Source organism: Pelophylax lessonae, assembly GCF_965119305.1.
Source record: "Pelophylax lessonae genome assembly, chromosome: 6".
Lineage (NCBI taxonomy): Eukaryota > Metazoa > Chordata > Amphibia > Anura > Ranidae > Pelophylax > Pelophylax lessonae.
Genome location: NC_138773.1, coordinates 252,390,027 through 252,411,314, shown reverse-complemented (window position 1 = coordinate 252,411,314; position 21,288 = coordinate 252,390,027). Strand labels below are relative to the sequence as shown.

Here is a 21,288-nt window from a genome sequence, read left to right as displayed (position 1 = left end):
AAAAGCAGCACACATTACACATTGTTAGGCACAGAGGTAAGCCTTTGATTCCCCCTAGATGGTAACCACTTCCAAGCCAGTGTCATTAGTATAGTGACAGTGTATAGTTATAACACTGATCACTGTATAAGTGTCACTGCTCATGTTATGTTAGTGTCAGTCAGTTCCGACCCAGTATCAGTCAGTGTCAGATTGCACGCCGCACTCACTGTCCCACTATAAGTTCCTGTTCCCCACCATTACTAGTATAAAAAAAAATCCAACATATATACGATCATTTATAGACACTATAAAACTTTCATGCAAACCAATCAATCTACTTATTGGTATTTTTTTTGTTATCAAAGTCATGTAGCAGAATACATTTTGGCCTAAACTTTTAAAGATTTCTTTTTAATTAGATATGTTTTATAGATGAAAGTAAAAAAATAATGTTTTTTTTTTCCCCAAATTGTCATTCTTTTTTTGTCTATATAATAATAAATAAAAAACACACACACTGGTGATCAAATACTGCCAAAAGAAAGCACTATTTGCGTGAAAAAATTATATAAATTTCATTACTGTTGCATGACTGCGCAATTGCCAAGCAGCACAGTGCTGAAAAGCAAAAAAATTAACTGGTCATGAAGGGGGTAAAATTTTACGGAGCTTAAGTGGTCAACATGATGTAATGATCTATCACTATCATTAACAGATGCCTCTTTTTAAAGTTTAGAACTAAACAATGTGGGACTTGTTTTAAATTTACATTTTTCAGTATACCTTTTACATCGGACAATAGCATTTGCATCAATGTTCAAGTTTGGGGAAAACCACTCAATAAAAGTAAAAAAAAAAAAAGCCTGTGCTACAAGAGCGAACCTCATGGGAGGTCCTCTAACCTTTTTATTTTATAATCAAATTAAGTCAACTGGTACAGCATAGCATGCCAATGTGCTTGGATATGTTGTGCTCGATCATAAGGATATATTTATAAAGCAGTGAATATGACACGCAAAAATATTAACCAGAGGGGAGTCTTTCTTGTGAATATGTTTTAACCACTTAAGCCCCGGAAGATTTTACCCCCGTCCTGACCAGGGCCTATTTTGCGATTCGGCACTGCGTGAATTTAACGGACAATTGCGCGGTCGTGCAATGCTGTACCTAAACGAATTTGACGTCCTTTTTTCCCACAAACAGAGCTTTCTTTTGGTGGTATTTGATCACCTGTGCGATTTTTTGATCATGCGCTATAAACAAAAAAAGAGCGTAAATTTTGCAAAAATAACAATATTTTTCACATAATTTTATATGAAATTCCCCCCCAAAAAAATGTAAAAATCTAAATTTTTTAACATTTTAGGCCAATTTGTTTTATGCTACATATGTTTGGTAAAAAAAAAAAAAAAAAAAACGCAAAAAGCGTATTTTGATTGGTTTGCGCAAACGTTATTGCGTTTACTAACTAAGGGAAAGATTTTTGTCATTTTTGTTGTTTTTTTTTTAACGAGTAATGGCGGCGATCTGCGATTTTTTTTGCAGGACTGCGACATTGCGGCGGACAGATCGGACCCTTGACTGACATTTTTGACACTTTTGGGGTTACCAGTGACATTACTGCAGTAATCAGTGCTATACATATGCACTGTTACTGTAAAAATGACACTGGCAGGGAAAGAGTTAACTTTATTTGAGAGGGAGGGGTTAAGTGTGTCCCTAGGGGCGTGATTCTTACTGTGATTGGATGTGGCTACTAGTGTAAGAACAGAGATCAACGGTCCTACATAGTAGAACCGTATGATCTCCATTCTTACACAGGGGAGAATGACAGGCGGCTGTGTTTACATTAGCCGCCTGACTTTCTCCCGCTCTAACGGACGATCGTGAGTGCCCGGCGGACATCGGGTCCTCCGGGCACACGCACAGGGGGGCGCCCGTGAGCGAGAGCGCGCCTCTGGCGGCGCGCGCTCCCCAGAGTCTCACAGGCTAGCGACGTAGACCTACATCGCTTTGTCTGTGAGGGGCTGACTGCCGACGTAAATCGTCGTTAGGCAGTCGGCAAGTGGATGATTTACCAGTGAAAGTTTGGTGAATGGCACAGTACTTTATACCCTTTAGTGCTGAAGCTTTAAGAGAGCTTCCTAGCAGCTTGTTTTAGATAAAAGTCAACGCTCCCCTAATGCCTCGTACACACGTTCAGATAATCGTACGATAAAACTCCCTTTAGACCTGATCGCACAATAATCTGATCGTTAGTACACAGCTTTCGACAGCCGATCACGACAGTTCGTCCACAAAATCTGAAGGGACAAACAGGAAACTTCTGTTGTATGATAGCCTAGCGAAGGACAATCGTTTAATCAGTACACTATGCATCCGCTAAAAATCGATCCACAAAGACTGCGCATGATCAGAAACTCTAAAATAGCATGGAAAAAGCCTGGCTGCCATTGTTTTTGTTTTGCACCATCTGATACGTAGCTACGCAACCAGGAAGCTTTTCCAGAATTGTACGAAAAAAATCCTACGTTTATATGCATTGTTGAATTCGATATTAGTATCATGCAACAAAATGCGAACGATAAGTCGTCCGATTATCTGAACGTGTGTACGAGGCATTAGGGTCTTGTGTTTAAAGCTGAACCAAACTCACACCCAACTTTCAGCGAAGCAATAATTACATTCCTCACCATCTTCTCCATGGCCTACGTCCAGGTGCTAGATTTTTGGCTTCTCACTTAGGGATGATGCCATCCTGTACATGCACACAGGAGTCAGTCATTCTGGCACAGCCAGTGTGCGCTTGGAATGTACGCTGAGCCACACATGTGCAGCTCAGTCTGCATTCATTAGACGACTGCAAATAGGCGGGTGAATGTTTCTTATTGCAGAAGAGACATAGCTTGCATCTTCTGCAATAAACAAGTGCCTGCTCACAGTTTTTAAAATGTTAGGTTTAGTTCCCAAACTGGAGCTGAATGTTTTTAAAGAAAACTGAAGCCTGCGAAAAGCTCTGTAAAATCTTGCTGTACAAGCTGCGACCTAAAGCCTGTTTCTACAACTTCTTAAAGCATTTGTAAAGATATATATATATATTTTTTTTAATAATAAACATATTGTACTTACCTGCACTGTGTAATGGTATTGCACAGAGCAGCACCTTACCTCTTCTGGGGTCTCGCATGGGCGCTCTCTGCTCCTCCTCTTCTCTGAATGATTTAAGATGAATGCAATCTGTGACTCAGGGCCTTTACTGCATAAAATCCATTTATCGAATGCAAGTGGAGGCACAAAGCTACTCCTGCGGAGCGGAAGTCAATACCCAATAGTGATGACTTAGAGAAGGCAGCGACTGTCGGAGGACGTAAGAGAAAAGCAGCTTACATGCTTTACCCCCCAGGGGGCCTTATGCGTCTTCCCTGAATCTTCCCTGAGGGCACTCATACAGGTGCAACTGCTGGGCTGTGTGAATCCATAGACACACACAGCGCAGCACAGCCCTGCCTCCTGCCCCCTTCTCATTTGATTGACAGCTGTGGGAGCCAATGGCTCCCACTGCTCTCTCTGTGTCTGTGAGAAAAAGGAAGAAAAGACAATGGCTGCTGCAGACGGACAAAGCGGTGGATCGCAAGAGGAGCCAGGTAAGTATTTGGGGGGATGATCATGGAAGGTTTTTTTACCTTAGAGAATACATAAAAAAAGAAAAAAAAAAAAACATCATGCCTTTAGAACAACCTTAAGCTGTCTCACTTTTGGACATACCTAGAACTTTTCCTGGGGGGGGGGGGGGGGGTATTCCATGGAATATATGTATAAAATAGGCAATTCTCCTTAAATGGCTCCACTCAATTTTTTGTCATTTTGTAAGTTATTTATTCCAGAGACATAAAAACTCAATGTGGAATGTTCACTATTAGTTTCCAGTTCTGAGCCAACAAAGATTGACATCATGTATTTATCCAGATAGAACATGCAACGTGTAATATGGTCTATGAAAATGAACCTTTTTTACTCTTATGCCAGAGCCAATAACCCAAACTGACAAAATTACTTAGTATACAGCAAACATTGTACAATTCTTGATTTAGAATATCTTTGTATGTTGTTTGTTCTTCAGTACGGTCATTTGGGCATGTAAGGAGAAACATATTGGGTTAATAAAATTTCTTCCTTGCCTCATTTGTCTCTGTTGGTGGGCCAACAAGGTTCACTATTGTAACATTCACCATCCCAGAGCGACAGGTTGTGAGCAATTTCAAAACAAGTAAAAGCCCGATTTCCTGAACATCTGTTCATGACACTTCTGTAGCACTAAGCAGGCCTGGCGTGTATTCACAAGGCTCTGCTACAGGATCCAAAAAATGACATTCATAGTGATTTCTATACAGCTATCCACTACATACCCTACTGCATATCCTGCAGCAAGATACACTGTACATTTGAATTTAGTTATCAGCAGACCCTAATGAAAATGTAAACTCCCCATTATGATTGTCTAGTTATTAAAGATTAGAAGTTTGATTCAAAATTATCTGGCAAGTAAAAGTAGGTGGACTACAGATTGTGAAAGCCAGAATTCCGTAACGACTCGAATGGCCCGTACACACTATAAGAAAATTGGACGAAAATTTTCGTAGGATGAACAATCGTAAGATTTTCTGATAGTGTGTACACGAACTCCAATTTTCGTTTAATGTGTAGTGTATTCGTAGGAAAAAAATCAGTTAACAGAATAATTGTGCATGATCAGAAGGGGCTTCTGACCCGGAAGAATCTGAAGAAATAAACAACACAGAATAATCGTATGCATGAATAGCCATTAAAAAGACATAATGTAAGTAAACTTTGTTTTCATCCCAGCCACCCCAAACACAACCACACACACTATATTACAAAAAGTATTGGGACTGCCACCTTTACACACACTTGACTTTTAATGGCATCCCAGTCTTAGTCAGTCAAGTTCAATATAGAAGTTGGCCTACCCTTTGCAGCTATAACAGCTTCAACTCTTCTGGGAAGGCTGTCCACAAGGTTTAGGAGTGTCTTTGGGAATGTTTGACCATTCATCCAGAAGCGCATTTGTGAGGTCAGGCACTGATGTTGGACGAGGAGACCTGGTTCGCAGTCTCTGCTCTAATTCATCCCAAAGGTGTTCTATCGGGTTGAGGTCAGGACTGTGCAGGCCAGACAAGTTTCTCCACCCCCAAACTTGCTTATCTTTGTCTTTATAGACCTTGCTTTGTGCACTGGTCCAAACTGTTTGGTCAGGGGGGGAGGGGGGTTATGGTGTGGGGTTGTTTTTCGGGGGTTGGGCTTGGCCCCTTAGTTCCAGTGAAGGGAACTCTTATAGCGTCAGCATACCAAGACATTTTGGACAATTTCTTGCTTGCTCCCAACTTTGTGGGAACAGTTTGTGGATGGCTCCTTCCTGTTCCAACATGGGTGGATCTGACTGGCATGGCCTGCACAGACTCCTGACCTCAACCCGATAGAAAACCTTTGGGATGAATTAGAGGGAAGACAGTGAGCCAGGCCTTCTTGTCCACATCAATGCCTGACCTCACAAATGCACTTCTGGAAGAATGGTTAAACATTTCCATAGACACACTCCTAAACCTTGTAGACAGCCTTCCCAGAAGAGGTGAAGCTGTTATAGCTGCAAAGGGTTGGCCAACTTCAATATTGGGATTCCAATAAAGTTCATTTGCGTTTAAAGGCAGTGTCACAATACTTTTGATAATATAGTGTATATTCTAAGCTTTAGATGTGCAGCAGCCCTGGCTGCCCCTCTTAAAGGCAACCTGTGGTCAATATGTTGCCTCTTCACCACCTGTTTTAACCCTGTAAATGCGGCACCACAAAGCTGCAAGCGTGTGTGCACACAGTTGAATGGCGGTCACAGTGCAGCTCCATTCACTTTAATGGGTTGCATTCTGTGGCAGTACTGCCCACTGAATGTAAGACAAGAGTAGAAATTTTGTTGTGCCCACAAACCATCACGACCGGGCATGTGTAAAACGTCTTTGCAGTATAAGGGGTAGGTGGTTGGGGGCAGTAAAAACGCAGCTTAACGACTTGTACTATGTTTTAGGTCATGGTCAGACAGCAATGCAGAGATAACGGGGAGGTATTTTTATCAAACAGAGGGTCTGCCAGGCGGCATGGCCTCACACAGTATTGTGACCTTTAAAATCCCTGCCACCCATTATATGCTGACTTAGCTTTTGTAAATCTTCTTTCAGAGCTAATTATTCTACAAAACTCATTATTCTTGGGTTATGGGAAGATGTCCATTTATCTCCTCCCAGATCTCTGTCTATCTTTCTGACATATAACACTCATGGTGCAGAAACTCAGTGATATGACTTTGTTGCAAGTTACATATGCTATAGAATTATGGGTACAACATGATGAGAGTGTAAAACTTGCAGCAAGTATGGAGGTGACTAAAGTCAGACGATACAATTACAGCTTCAGATTTCTGAATAAACTATGCAGAGAGATATAAACTGCATTCAGCCTACCAGACAGTTACGCAAACAAACATTTTCCAGCTCTGTAATTGACAGCAAGAAACAATCTAAAAATGTCCATTCTCAAAAACATAGTGTGTTTTACATTAAACCACGCGGCTGTGAGCAAGGGAACGAGGTACTGTTTTCATCACAGTTAGCTGTCAGATCTGTCATATTACTAGTGAAATGCTGCATAGCGTACAAACAGAATTAGTTACAAAAATCTACTGTGTAAATGCATCTTGTAAGAATTCTAGCTTGATGTCTAAGCTTCAACCTAACTTCTGTTCATACTGCCAAAGTGAAGCTTATTTTTAAAAAAAAGTTAACCAAAAGTGGATGAGTTGAACCAACCAAGTTTCAGCTTTCAAGTGCAGCAAGTTATCTGACAGTTACCCTTTTCCTGTCCTGGTCCTCATTCCTATAAATGAATGAAGTGGCAAAAAATTAAAGGTAAAAAAAGATAAGCAGCTGCGGAAAAGAGCCGGTGGAGCATAAAGTGAACATTGCTTTATCTTTTATTTGCAAGGAGCAGGTTCAGTTCATACTCTAAAATCCGCTATAACCTTAGGCCTCCAGAGTAGGCCCAGAGTGCAAATTGATAGGGATTTCTTGGCAATGCAGTAGAAATCCAGTGGAAGTACCTGAGCCTGTGATTACACAAAAGGTAACATAGGTGGTTGCAAGTTTATGAAATGTCTTTTTTAAAATAACTTCATCCAGCCCTAGTTTTGGATGCTGAGCTCTGCCATACAGTACCAAGAGTGGGTCTATATACCATCACTGATAACCATCCATAGTGTAGTAAACATTTCTATAGCAAGAGCTTAGCCTTTTTCTTCTAAAATTACCTGTCTCTGGATTTCAGCCAAATTGTAAGGCAAAGCTCCTTCTTCTAGTGGTGCAATTCTCTCAATATCTGTGAAATTGAGACGCCTGAACAAAGAAAAATAAAAATAAAAAATAGACACATTATCATATACAACCAAATATACATACACAAAAAAACTTAAAAAATAAAACTCTGCATGCTGCCCATCATCACAAACATCACTCATTCATAAAAATGACTAAGGATTAAAAGGATGAATGCACCTTCAAATAAAATAAAATTTCCCACCCCTGATCTCTGCACAAATGAAGTCAAATGGACCCTAAACCCCAATTTTCACAAGACGCTGCTATTCACTGCTCAGGGCTGGCACAGTATTTAGGAACTACATGTCTTCTAACTGATGAATGAATACGACATCCAGCTGAGGCTGGTTATGGCTATAATGAATATTGATGTGTGCACAGAGATAAAGTCCTCATTTCATCTCTGTTCACAACCTGGGCAGACTGCTCTTGTTCTGTATGATCTGACCCTTCTTTTATCTCAGTGCAAGCACTCTTATCAAATGGCAGAAGGAGTGCTGGAGTCTTCAAAACCCATGCAACCCCAAGAAGGCCAAGCGTCAGCAACAATGTTCCAGTAAATCTGAGAGAAGGGGATCAAATGTTTTTGTAGGTCAGGAGAAAGGGGGGTCACTCCTAATGCAAAAACAAATGGGAGGGAACTCTGATGCAGAGGTTTTTCTGGTTAGTTCTCTGGGAACTACATGCTTCACCTTGCTATGTTAATGCAAGTAAAAAAAAAATAACAGAGACACTACCAAACGATTCACCTGCCAGTCAACTACAAGAAAATAAAATACATTATTTGGAATATACCTGGCCACTAGCAAGGGGACAGGGAGTTCTTTTTTTTTTTCGTTCAACCCAGCGGGCTGAAACAAAAAAACTGAGAGCCCGCCGTACTAAGTGATGTTAGTGCGGTGATCTCCCCCCTTAAGCTAATATGTTCTGATAGGGTAACTGAATGCCCTCCTCCCCAGCTGATTGATGCTCACAGTCATTTGCTGCAATGCTGATCAGATGCCGGGTTTCCAGCATGCCTGTTTGATAAAAGCCGGCTTCCATGGGACAGTCTGCTGTACACATGGCCTAAATGGCGGATGGTTTTTGTTGAACCGGCCGATATTCAGCCTGTGTGTACCAGCCTTAACAGAAAATGTATGTGGACATGGTGATAGGGAACATTTTACTAAGCAATATTTTACTGCATCAGAGTTTTGAAAAAACAAAACTGTAATTCACGACGAAACATTCCTTAAAATCTTGCATGCGCGCAACCTACTTGAACAGAGGAGTGCCCATGAAATTTGATAAGGTATGGGGTGGCTGGGTCGAATCTCTGTACACTGCTTCAGATTGATTGAGTCCTACTAGGTGAATCCCTTTTTAGCCATTGTTTCAATATGTTAACACTGTCAGGATATCCGATAGAGTGTTTAATTAGTAACTAGTTACATTAATTACTGCTGGTTTGGAGTCGCGGGGGGCTCCATACATTCTGTATATTCCTGATGCTAAGGCTGCTTGCTGTACATGGTGGGCAGACTGGGTGTCTTGGGGATTGGGGGAGGAAATGTTTTTTTATTTTATTGCCTGTTGCTTTTTCCTTTTTGTTTTTTTTTTTTACTTTTGACTGTGTATTTACGGTCTTGTTTTTCATGTACTTTGTTAAAATTCAATAAAAAGAATTTAAATAAAAAAAAAAAAAAAAAATCTTGCATGCACTATATTTCTGAATTATGCGTTAAAAACCACATGAAACCATGTGGTAAGTTATTGCTAGTGGTAGATATGCTCCCTTAAAGATGGTACAAAAAAAGAAACATGTCTACAGTCAATTGCACCTAGCACAGCTGCGATTCCTGCAATACGATAAAAATAGTTTTTGATTTGATTGCACTCCTGACAAGAGATTCCGGCTGCTATTGCACAGAAACCATGCAGTACATTGGTGAGGAGATGGGAAAAGAGGAAGAGACAAAATTCCCACTATCTCTCCAGCTACCATCTAATAGGAGGCACTATTAGCAACTATAAGGGCAAATCAAGACATTAAGGGTTTGGAAATAGCTGGACTGGAACATAAAGTGTCCGTTTTTGCAGACGACATATTGTTATATGTATCTAATCCCTCAAAGGTCCTTCCAAAAATTCTTGAAGAATTGGAAAGATATGGCGACATCTCCAACTTTAAAATGAATGCAGAAAAACAGAGATACTGGATGTCTCTGTTTCCCCATCGGAGTGCAGGGCCATTAGAGCTCTGCACCTCTTTGTGTGGAAACGGAGGAGTCTAAGATATCTGGGTACATATATATCAAGGTCAGAAATGGATTTATATCAAGATAATTATCTCCCCCTACTAAATAATATTAAAGATCTGAAAGGATACCCTGCCGGTAGATTATCATGGTTTGGTAGAATAAATGTAATAAAAATGATGGTTCTTCAGAATGCCCTATATATTTTTCATCTCTTCCCACAAACATTCTGGGGGCTTATTTAAAAACACTTAGATCATTAATTCAAAGATTTGTATGGAAATATAGGAGCCCATGTATTGCCTTTAATACACTGATTAGACCAAAGTCTAATGGGGGACTACTTCTCCCAGATTTGGAGAGATACCATGAAGCAGCTGTCCTGCGAAGAGTAGTGGACCGGGTCCATGGTTCCCTTCAGAAGAAATGGGTACAATTGGAAGGAAACATAAGTAATTCCATATTGGGACAGAAATTATGGCCTCCCAGGCAATACAGGGGTCTTATTAGCGATTTGGCTGCAATTACAATAGAAACTTTAAGAGTCTGGGATAATGTCCTTAAAAATACGCAGTGGCAATATACTAGTCCTTTATTGCCCCTTTCTGGTTCAGATTCTTTTCCTCGGGATAAGGGGAATAAGTTGTTACTGAAATGGACTTGGTCAGACTGTCTATAAAATTTAAGGACGTTCTAGAGGGGAAAGTTCTTTGTACTTTACCAGAACTTCGAGACAGGTATGGTATATCACCATGGGATGTTTGGAGCTATAGACAGCTTCAGCATTTTGTGGAGTCACTTCCCAAACCTCTACGTTCCTTTCGTGAGCTCAGCCCATGGGAGAGACTTGTAGACCAGGGGGGAGTCAACAGACGGATGATTTCGAGCATCTATAAGATGCTGATCTCCCTCTCTGACCCTGGTCCCGGGGGTCTCCTGGGAGCATGAGTTGAGCGAATCTTAACCAGAGAAATTAAAGTATAAGGTTGTGGATTTGGTGCACTCCATTTCAGTAGATACGAGAATAAAAGAGATGAACTATAAATTGTTAATGAGATGGCATTTTGTTCCATCTAAACTGCATAGGATTTATCCAGATGTTTCATCCCTGTGTTGGAGAGAGTGTGGAGGGGAGGGAACCCATGCCCATATATGGCGGAGTTGTTCTATGATCAAACCATACTGGAAAAAGGTATTAAGGGTAATTAAGAAAATTAGGAATATAGAGATTAGACAAGACCGGTGGCAATTTTTGTTTCATGCTACAACTGAATCGAGGAAAAAATATTAGATAAAACTTTCTAATTCACAATTTTTAAGGATTTTGTTTACAATTATACAGGGTGGAACGGGGTGGATAACTATGGCTTCTAACCTGATATACACCCCTTAAATTTCATCACCAATACAGGGGAGATTAAGGGAAGGGAGGGAGAAGGAAAGAAAAAGGATTTGGGTGAATTTTTTAAAATTAGTTGGTATGTATTTATATATACATACCCCCTAATAAACTAAATTTTTTTTTTTTTTTTTTAGTGTATAATTCACAATATGTAAGGTGTTTTTTTGTTTTTTTCCCCTCGCAATTACACAGGGTAAGAGTAGATAACTATGTTTTCTAACCTGATATACACCCCTTAACAGAGAAAGTATTATTTATTTTCTTTTCTTTTTTTTCTTTTCCAGGGTGTTGTAATTGGTTGGTATGCACACGCGCACACACACACACACACATATATATATATATATATATATATATATAAAAATAATAATATATATATATATATATATATATATATATACACACACACACATTCACATTATATAGGGTGGAACAGGGTGGATAACCATGGTTTCTACCCTGAGATACACCCTTTAATTTATTCACTTTGTTTTTTGTTTTTTTTTGGAGTGGGGGTGGATGGAGTGGAGGGAGTCGGGGGGGGGGTAGGGAAGGAAAAAGAAAGGGAAAATTAAAAGAAAATTAGAGAAGGGTAACTCTTATGCTGGTGACACCAAAATGTCATGGTTTTGTGTAAATTGATGTTTTTTGTTTTGTAATGTTACATCTTCATTTGTTATGTATGTAAAGAAATTTAATAAAAATATTTATAAACTGATAGGAAGCTTTCCAAAAGAAAAAATGTAATGCAGCCAACAATTTAGTCATAGCTGGAATGGCTTCTTTGGGTTGAGGGCTCAAGGTACCCTATGAGTTGGGTATACAGCTCCATAATTTGTGCCTTGGATAACCAAAACTTCTGCAGGGTATCAGTATCTGTGTATTTATTCAGCAAGGTGCGCTCCTTAAAGCATCTTACTTTTAAAAGGACCACTTTAGGTCTTCTCCTCCTCCTCTTCTGCATTACTTTAAATTGCTGAAGACTGGATTTAAAGGGTTCCATCATCTGTGCTATGCCACCATGACCTGCCAACCTATAGAGACAACTCTTGAGTGGAATCTAGCTGCCACCTGCTCCAGCTTGCACTTTTCCAGACTATTTTCTTTAAACCAATCACTTACCTCCAACCCTGGGTCTGACCATTGCCATTCTTACTGCATAAATATCCCAAGCTTGGACCACTGCCTAATTACTGCATGCATTTATTTATTTCCTCCTGTGAATTGGCTTTAATGGCTTTTTATGTGGTTTTTAACAAGCGTTTTTGGTGTTTGCACTAAATACCGCATAAAAAGCAATGGAGGATTTCCAATTTTTTTAATCGCATGCGTTAATTGGTCATGTGACTGTCATAATGCATGTGATAACCTTTAGTGAATTGTGCCCAATATGAGGTTGGAGGTATCATTTTATTCATCACACTATTATACTTACCCAGTGGCATTAAACAAATCTGAAAGCTGGAACAAGATGTCAATTTCTAGTGGGCTCATCTGTCCGAATTTGTTTGCAGAATTAGTAAATTCCTCTGTAAGAAAATCACCAGAGCATCAACAACCTTGAAGTCTCATAATACAGTAAACTTTAAAGCTAAAATCCAAGCTAAACAAACATTATTAAATACAAGAGCTGAGCTATTCTTACCTAATTATTGGACTCCATGTGTATTTGTTTCAGATCTGTGCAGTAATCCTGTATAAAACAACGTCTGGATTTTGCCTATGTGTAGGAATCTCCTGTAATAAAGACTGGTTGGTGCTACTCTCTCTGCTTGTGCAGAAGGCTGGTCTTGTACCTGCCCATCTGTAGTTTTCAGCAGGGAGCCTACAGTCAGTGGATGTGCTGGGTCCCACCCACATATTTTCCTTACAGGCTATGTAATATCTGGGTTTTCAATTGCATTTAGTGCAATCAAAGTGTTTCATTATCCTTTGTGTCTTTTGAGGAATATAATTAAATAAAGGTTGTTGTATCCCGAGTTCAGCTCAAAGTAAAAAAATTGAACATGGAAAACTATGACAATAAAGAAATTACCTTTAGTGACCTCCATGTCTCTTTTTGTGCCTGCTAATGTACTGTATATCTTCCGTATCAACTCCATATTATTTAGCAAGGAATTAAAGGCATTGAAGTATGAGAAGCTGACTTGGTGTGAGATGGTTCCTCCGGCAGCCTAAAGAAAACAGCATCTGATGAGTGAGTTGGATATAACCAATACAGATACTCAAGACCCATAAAGGGGCACTAAATGACTTTGTTAAAAGTGTTATTTGACTGCTCAATTTAAGAAATAGGGTTTTTTTTTTTTTTTGCAAAATGAACACAATAGTAGTCTAAAAAAAATGGCAATTTGATAACTTAACAGATTTTTTTTTTTTCTTAGTTAAAGTGATTGCAAACGATCACCTTGTAAAAAAACAATGAATCCAGTTTAAAATAGAAATGAAAGTCTTATACTATGCAGTTTTTTTACTTTATGTATGTGACCAGAGTTTCATTGTTTATTTGACCGTGTATCCTGTACACTTGATTGTATTCCTTACTTGACTTTTAATAAAGAAAATGTTTGATTGGAAAATAGAAATGAAAGGCAACACATTTGTGCATAGATTTAAAAAATAAAAAAAATATTTTTTTTATGATCACATACCCTCTGTTCCCAGCTGCATAAGAGCTGGGGGGAGGAGAAGCAGCAGCAAATTGAGCTTCCCAGTCAAAGGAGTGCGTGTCAGGACAAGCTTGATCACTGGAGGAGAGCAGGCTAAGTTCCCAGCACAGCTAGAGCACTGACCATGTGTGTTCTAATTAATTTGGTCAGTTTTTAATAGGAAAGCAGAGGGACTGGCAGGAACACCAGAGATTTCACATAAAAGGAATGCAATAGGAACAGGATATTTTTCATACAAGTACATGGTACAACAGGCACATATTGGGAATATGAACTGTTGGGTTTACATTCTCTTTAACTTGTCACAAACCTGGCCATTTGTGAGAATTGTAAATCTGCTACATGAATTCCAGGTACAAAAAAAACAAAAGGTGTGTTAAGTCTTAGTTTGTTTTCTTTACAAAGCAGACACGTCCTGAGTAGAAAAACCTGCCCCTTTGGTGGTTGCAGATATAGCAAATCACATGCTAGCCTATATTCCTTGGGAAATCCAGTAGTAAGGTATTTACTCTACAAATCCCAGCACCAATCAATTGCTATGGACATTGCAAAACCAAACGATGGTGTCACCACCACCACTTAACCACTAACGTCTCCAAGAGTCACAAAAAGCAGGTACTGTAGTTTATTTAAGCCACCATAACAGCTGGCCTAATACAGGTATCACTCACTAATACCCTTGACAGGGTGATAGATTACAGTGTATCTAAATTATAAGCTTTTTTTTTTAAGTTTTGTATAGAGGGAGGAAAGAAACACCTTTTTATCCCTCTGAGAATATCAAAAATTTCAACTTGTCCCAACATTGTCCCCAGGACTGAATATATGGAAAAATCCAATGAGGACATACGTTCCAGTGACAACTTTGCAGGAGGGAAGCTCTCCTATTTCGGAGAGATTTCCTCTCACTTTGTACTGTTGTGTCTATAAGACGGAAAAAGAAGAGTAAGCTTCTAATCTCCTAAACTGGCCACACATGGCCGGAAAAACCGAAAGATGTTTACCCGTTCCTCTCCAAAGCGTTCCCTTTAAGCTGATTTATAGCAGTAGTCTCCAAACTGTGGCCGGGGGGGCCAGATGCAGCCCTTTGCTTGCCTTTATTTGGCCCTTGGGGTACTATTCCTCCCACTGACACCAACAATGGGGCACTATTTCCCTAACTGACACCAATTAAGCCAGGGCATTTTCTAATCCCACAGGGCACACTCCGACCCTCCTAAAGTCTGAAGTACTGTAAACCTGGCCCTTTGTTTAGAAAGTTTGGAGACCCCTGCCTTGTACACACTTTAAGAAGAGGTGAAAGAAGTAGAGCTGTAGACAATATGAGAGGTGCAGAAGGCAGAATGGTAGATGGGAAACCCAGAGGCTGCATAGTGATACCTTAATAGGAAGTGCAGCAAAAGCCAGCCAGGAGAAGTGGCATTCTTGTGAGGGAGAGACACAAGGGAGAAGGAGCTGGGTTTTTTAAATTAAAAACAGAAATGGTAATGCAAGAAAGAGTCAGCTGAGGTGAGGCAACAGATAAGCATGTGGTGGTATTGAAGTATAAAATCTGTTTTAGATATAAAAAAAGACATTTGCGTCTTTAATTTACATTTTAATTTACCACTGTTCCACACTTTGCAAATTAACGCTGCTTGGATGAGCATTGTTATGACATTTTACACACAAACACAGATATTGATCCCAGCTGTTACTTACGGAGACAAGGTTTTCTTCTACAAATGGCGTTAGCATGTGAGAGCGTATAGTAGACATAATATCGCTAAAGTCCAAGGCCGTGATCATGCCAGTCTTACTCTTGTCCTTCTGGGCAAAGGCTTGTCGAGCATGTTCCAGTTGCAGCTCCTAGAATCCAGGGAAAACAACTGATTATTTTAGGGGGCAATTCCATATTTATGTATAATATATTTTCAGTGATCTATGCGATATACACTAGAATTTACACTAATGCAAATATTTTCACAGCCTTATATTTTTCTGCTGTCTCCGATAGAATAACCCTTAAGATAATAGAGGATATACCTTATACGCTAGGGCTGAACGATAGTCGATATGATATCGGCTATCGTTCTGCGGGCGTGGGCGATATTCATATCGCCGAAGACACGATATTTAGCATTAGGCAAGGGGCGTGGCCGGAAGACGTGCGGGACGGACGCGGCTTGTGAGAGCTCCGATACCGCCGTACAGAATCCTCAGCAATCCTCCTAAATCTCCCCTATTCAGGGAGAAAAAACAGCTTGGGGAGACCCATCGAGGCACCAGAGACAAATACTGACCGGTATTGCGGAGGAAAGACTCCGTTCTGAGGAGCGCAGAGTTGAGCCCTACACAGGCACAGAAGCCGCGGCCTTGCCTAGATCGGAGCGCGATTGCACGCTCGTGGTTCCCGATAAGGCCTACTTACTCCGCACTCATTCGGGAATTGCCTCCATCCCCCGGGTGCCCCCAAAGCCATACACAGACCTCCTAATCTTCACAAAAACCCCAGTGTACTCATATCCCTCAGCAAGCTGTGCCGACCGCCATCTTGGCTGCACAGGGGGACACAGATCCACAGCCGACTGCAACTCTCTCACCTTGTTCAGCAATCCCCCCTTGCATAGAACTCTTTTAGCAGCCGCTCTACAGCATTAGGCAGGGAGAAGTCGGGACTCGGGGGGATTCTTCTACCTCCTACCACCACTGTGAGTCCTGACTCTGCCTAATCCACACTGTCAGTGTCTTCTGCATTCCACCCAGTTAAATATCGCGATATATATCGTTGAAAAACGAATATCGCAATGTACTTTTTTTCCCAATATCGTGCAGCCCTATTATACGCTAAATGTTCATTGATCAAAGGCCAACATGGTAAACATTTTACTATTACCTAATGCCTGGAAAGATGTTGTTTAGGAGAGTGCATGTAAAACCAAAATTATTTTTTTTTTAGTTTTTGATAATGTAAGGAAGGGTTCAAACCCCTATCAGATTATTTTTTGCTGCCTGTGTCCCGCAGCAGAGATTTCCCTTCACTTACTGTCCTAGAGACAAGAATAGGTAATCTCTCCAAATTGATTGGATTGCCCATCTTAGACAGCTGTCACTGTTTTCCCTATTGGAGGATGTTCCCTCGACTCTTGCTTTGGTGACAACTAAAATTCTTGTATTTTGGCTCACTTTCTGCCTTTTACTTCAGTGGTCACTAGAATAAGTAGAGGGGTGAATCTCTCCAGTGGGCACAGACAGCAACAAAAAACTTTACAAACAGTCTACTTACTACTCAATACAAGAATATAGTAGTACCATATACTACTGTAAATTCTGCAAATTTCCAGATTTAGGGCAAAAATAAATCTAGATTCAGGATATATTTATTCTACTTCTTTTGGAGTTTTTTTTTTTTAATTATGTACTATCACACTGAAAATGATTTTTGCATTTTAAAGTTAAACAAGAATTTGGATTGGTTGAAATGAGTAAAATTCAAATTTTGAGCTGTCTTTTTCCAGTTTTCATGAATGAGCCCCAAGAGCCCTTTTTCTTGCCTCTGCATTATATATATAAATAATTCACCTGTAAAAACTCCGTAAACTCCAAGTAGGAAAGATGTTTCTTCCGGTTATGGCCGAAATGTAGTCGAATAAACTCACAGTCCCAGTTGAAAGGGATATGATGGTGAATGATAGTCTGTCCGTATATTTCCTTAACATTCTCTTAGGAGGAAAATGAATCCAGAAAATAATATTAACTATAGTTGAAAGGACCAACATGATACACTGAAAGCATTAAACAGAATCTCAGTAACAATAGAGACAAAAGCTAACAGTTTCAATGATACAATATCAGCATTGCATGACTTCAATCCCTTAGATACTGAACATTAAGGACTGTATTTAACAAAGGATCTTGGATGATTTGGGTTATGCAGCTGCCTTCAGGTGATTAGACACTGGAAAACAAATCTGTAAAAACAGTCCCAAAATAACCTTCGCTACTCTCAGCAAACTTCAGTTTATTAGTAAGCAATAAGGAGTAAATCATAAGAACAAAGGGATAGGACCTGTACAGGCAAGTCAAAAACCCTGTTTTCTTAATCGTACATAACAGTACACAGGATTTTAATCTTCGATGATTGGGGTGTCCAAAAGCAATGTAACTGAAGCGTGGGCAAAACAGCAACAAATGGTAAGCGCACAAAAACAGGCAAACAGAGGGAGCAGCAGGAAGCCCCCTACACCACAAACTGGCATCAGAAGAGGCCTGAACATCCACATGGAAAAAACTTAAAATGTGAACAGAAGACCAGCATTGCAAATTTCTAAAACAGATGCCCGATGTTGAAAAGCCCAAGGAGCACTTACAGACTTGATAGAGTGTGCCTTAACAGGAAAGGGAGGAAATGTATCCTTCAGACTGTAGGGCCGGACTTACCATGGGTACCAGTGGGTTCATGGGACCCAGGCAGCACTTTAGGAGGGGCGGCATCAGGGACGCATTGCCTGAGGATCCAAGGCTCCCTCCCTCTATAGCATGCAGTGTCATTCTTGCATCATGCTCTGCTCCCCAGCAGTACAGGTTGTACTAATGGGGAGCGGAGCGGGGCGGGGCTGGGGAGCGGAGCAGGGCAGGGCAGCTTTCCCGGTCCCGGAACAGCACAGGCTTCAATAGCAGGAGCACCCGCCGCCACTGCAGCGCTGCTGTCACCGCATGTTACACCACTGAGCCTGGAACGGAGCGTAGCTGGTCGGTGGCAGTGAAGAGGAAGGGGGAAGCTTTCGTGGTGCTGCACAATTCATATACCTGTGAGCTAAGTTGATGTTTTTGGGCATGTCTCTTTGCTGGAGGGGGCTGGAGGAGATGTGTCTCTTTGCTACCCTGGGCATGTCTCTTTGATGGACTTGGCATGTCTCTTTGCTGGGTTGGGCATGTCTCTGCTGGACTGGGTTGTCTCTTTACTATTTGGGGATGTCTTTTTGCTTCATGGAAATGCCCCTTTGCTTTATGGGCATGATTTTTTTTTTTTGGAGGGGGGGGGGGGGCAGAATTTCATTTTTGGACCCAGGCAATGCAATGTCTTGGACCGGCCCAGGTGGGCTCAGATGATGACTTGTCTAATCTACCTTGCAATGGTGGAATAAGAGACATGATTTTCTTTACCTGGACCCTTAAGAATGACAAGGAGTAAATCCAAGTGTGTAAAAGCTGTAGCTTTGGGGTAAGCTTACACTGTGTATACCGCTTCCAGATAGTACAATGAAATCGTCATAGAATGTTTTGGAGCAATCTTCTATATGTTTTTAGTGGCTAAGATACACTATATTGTTAAAAGAAGGCCTGGCTCACAGTCTTCGCTCTAATTCATCCTAAAGGTGAATTCATCCTTTTATTGGGTTGAGGCCAGTCAAATTCTTCCACCTGAAACTTGTTCATCCGTGTCTTTATGGACCCTGATTGTGCACTGGCACGCAGTCATGTTGGTACAAGTAGGGGCCATCCCCAAATTGTTCCCACAAAGTTGGGAGGAAGAAATTGTCCAAAATGTCTTGGTATGCTGACGCCTTAAGAGTTCCCTTGACTGGAACTAAGGGTCCAAGCCCAACCCTTAAAAAACAACCCCACACCATAATCCCTCCCCCTGCCCCCACCAAATAATTTAGAACAGTGCACAAAGCATGGTCCATAAAGACATGGACGAGCGAGCTGTTATTGCTGCAAAGGGTGGGCCAACTCAATATTAAACCTTTACGGACTAAGACTGGGATGCCATTAAAGTTTATGTGCATGTAAAGGCAGGCGTCCCAATACTTTTGACAATATAGTGTATCAATCCCTAGTACTTGGAAGACTCCTACAGTTGACATATCTGTCATGAAGTGCAAACTCACCTGGATCATTGGTTAGTATCCTTCAGGATAAACAAGCCATATTTGAAGGAGTTTGGAATCCCTGGTTACGCCACTTACAATGGCCATCTTAACATATGTGGGTTGGTGTGTGGGATTTTGGTTGGGTATTCTGTCCTCTTTCCCTTTCTTTACCTAAACCCTTTCTTGCATTCATATCATTTTTGATATAATATAGCACTATTTTTCCATGCTCCTTATGGTTTTTAACCTCAGCATGCTCAGTAGATGGGTGATTGATCCTTTGGAGGGAAGGTTAGTAGTCTCTTCCTCTTGCCCCCTTTTTTTGTTCCCTGTTGCTGAATATGTACTATGTATGGCAATATATACCAGTTCTGCGACTGCCTGGACTCTCCATATCCTATACATGTACATCCTGTATATAATAATGTGCAGCCATGTGGGCACTGTGTAGAAAAAATGTTCATTTCGGGTTTGTTTGTACAAAACCCAATAAAAACTATTTAAAATAATGTTTTGGAGCAAGACATAAGGAGGGAAGCACATTGTCCTGGTTAAGGTGGTAGGGAGGAAACCACCCAGGAAAAAAAGAGGCCCTAGGTCGCAATACAACTTTAATACCTGTGTAATACTAAGAAGGGTTCCTTAAAGGTTAGGGTTACTAATTCTGGCACAAGTCTCTAAGAGGTTACAGCTACAAGCAAAACAACTTTGTGAATAAGGAACAACAGTATGATATCCCTGATAGATTCCACGATCACTAAAAGCAGAGAGAAAAGACATCTATACACCTAAGAAGACTAGCAAAATACTGAGGCTTGCTGGGAGTGGGAGGAGTTATTATGGAGCGGTCCTTACAGCTTGTTTGCCAGTGTCCTATCACTCGAAGGTAGCTGCATCCATCCAAGTCTAAGATCCTGTGTACTGCAATGTAGGAATAAAAAAATGCTTAAAGTGGTACTAAACCCAAAAGCAAACATTTATTATACTTGCAGCTTAAAGCGTAACTCCACTTTTGTTAAGAAAAAAAACATTCCCCTCTGGGGGATCTATGTACATTACAATGATTTTCACAACCTATGTTGCAGAGTCCTACCTTTTGTTATTATGAAGAAACGCCTGTGTGTTTGTCTGTGTCCATGTGGCAAAGTAAGTCTAATGGGAGTGGTTTCATAATTATCAATCAGCTGCTGCACCTGCAGGGCTCCAAAGAGGAAAACTGCTGGGCCTGCATCCCTTTAGATGTGATTTCCTAGTGGGAGTATCTCACCCAAAAATTTTTGTTGCAAAATATTTTTGTTGCGGGGGATGCCTAAAACCTGACTTGTATCTTAGGGCAGGAAAATTGGTGAGCCAATCGCACAAGCAGGAAATTATGTTTCTGGGAGGCGTTCTGTAATCATTCTGTGTACAGAACACCTCCAAGTAGCCATATTGTATTGCATTTTCATAAAATTTACAGAGCTGCATGTTGAAAAGGAAATGTAATTTTTTACTAACATTCAATTTCAATATGACTTGTGTCGCATTTGTATGCGCTATATTGTTTTTTCTTTATTTGCTATTTTTTTCCCCCCACAAAAAAGGAGTTACTTTTGTATCTTGCACGTGATAGCTGCAATAATTTTCTATTTTTGGCGTTTTTTATTTTATTTTCATCAGGTGATCTGGCCAGCAAGTCTGTTGTTTTTCAACAGAACACGC

At 40.5% G+C, this 21,288-nt stretch overlaps 1 protein-coding gene across 1 annotated transcript in view; it reads right to left on the bottom strand.

The window, feature by feature from the left end:
• Positions 1–21,288, bottom strand: part of SLC25A12 (solute carrier family 25 member 12) — a 236,588-nt gene that overhangs the window by 133,796 nt on the left and 81,504 nt on the right. Inside the window, exons 5-9 of the mRNA XM_082260302.1 lie at positions 17,294–17,433; positions 15,434–15,580; positions 13,099–13,237; positions 12,499–12,592; positions 7,355–7,439 (exon numbers count right to left, since the gene is read on the bottom strand). Of these exons, the coding sequence (XP_082116428.1) occupies positions 7,355–7,439; positions 12,499–12,592; positions 13,099–13,237; positions 15,434–15,580; positions 17,294–17,433 (605 nt within the window). The remainder of the gene's footprint in view (positions 1–7,354; positions 7,440–12,498; positions 12,593–13,098; positions 13,238–15,433; positions 15,581–17,293; positions 17,434–21,288) is intronic.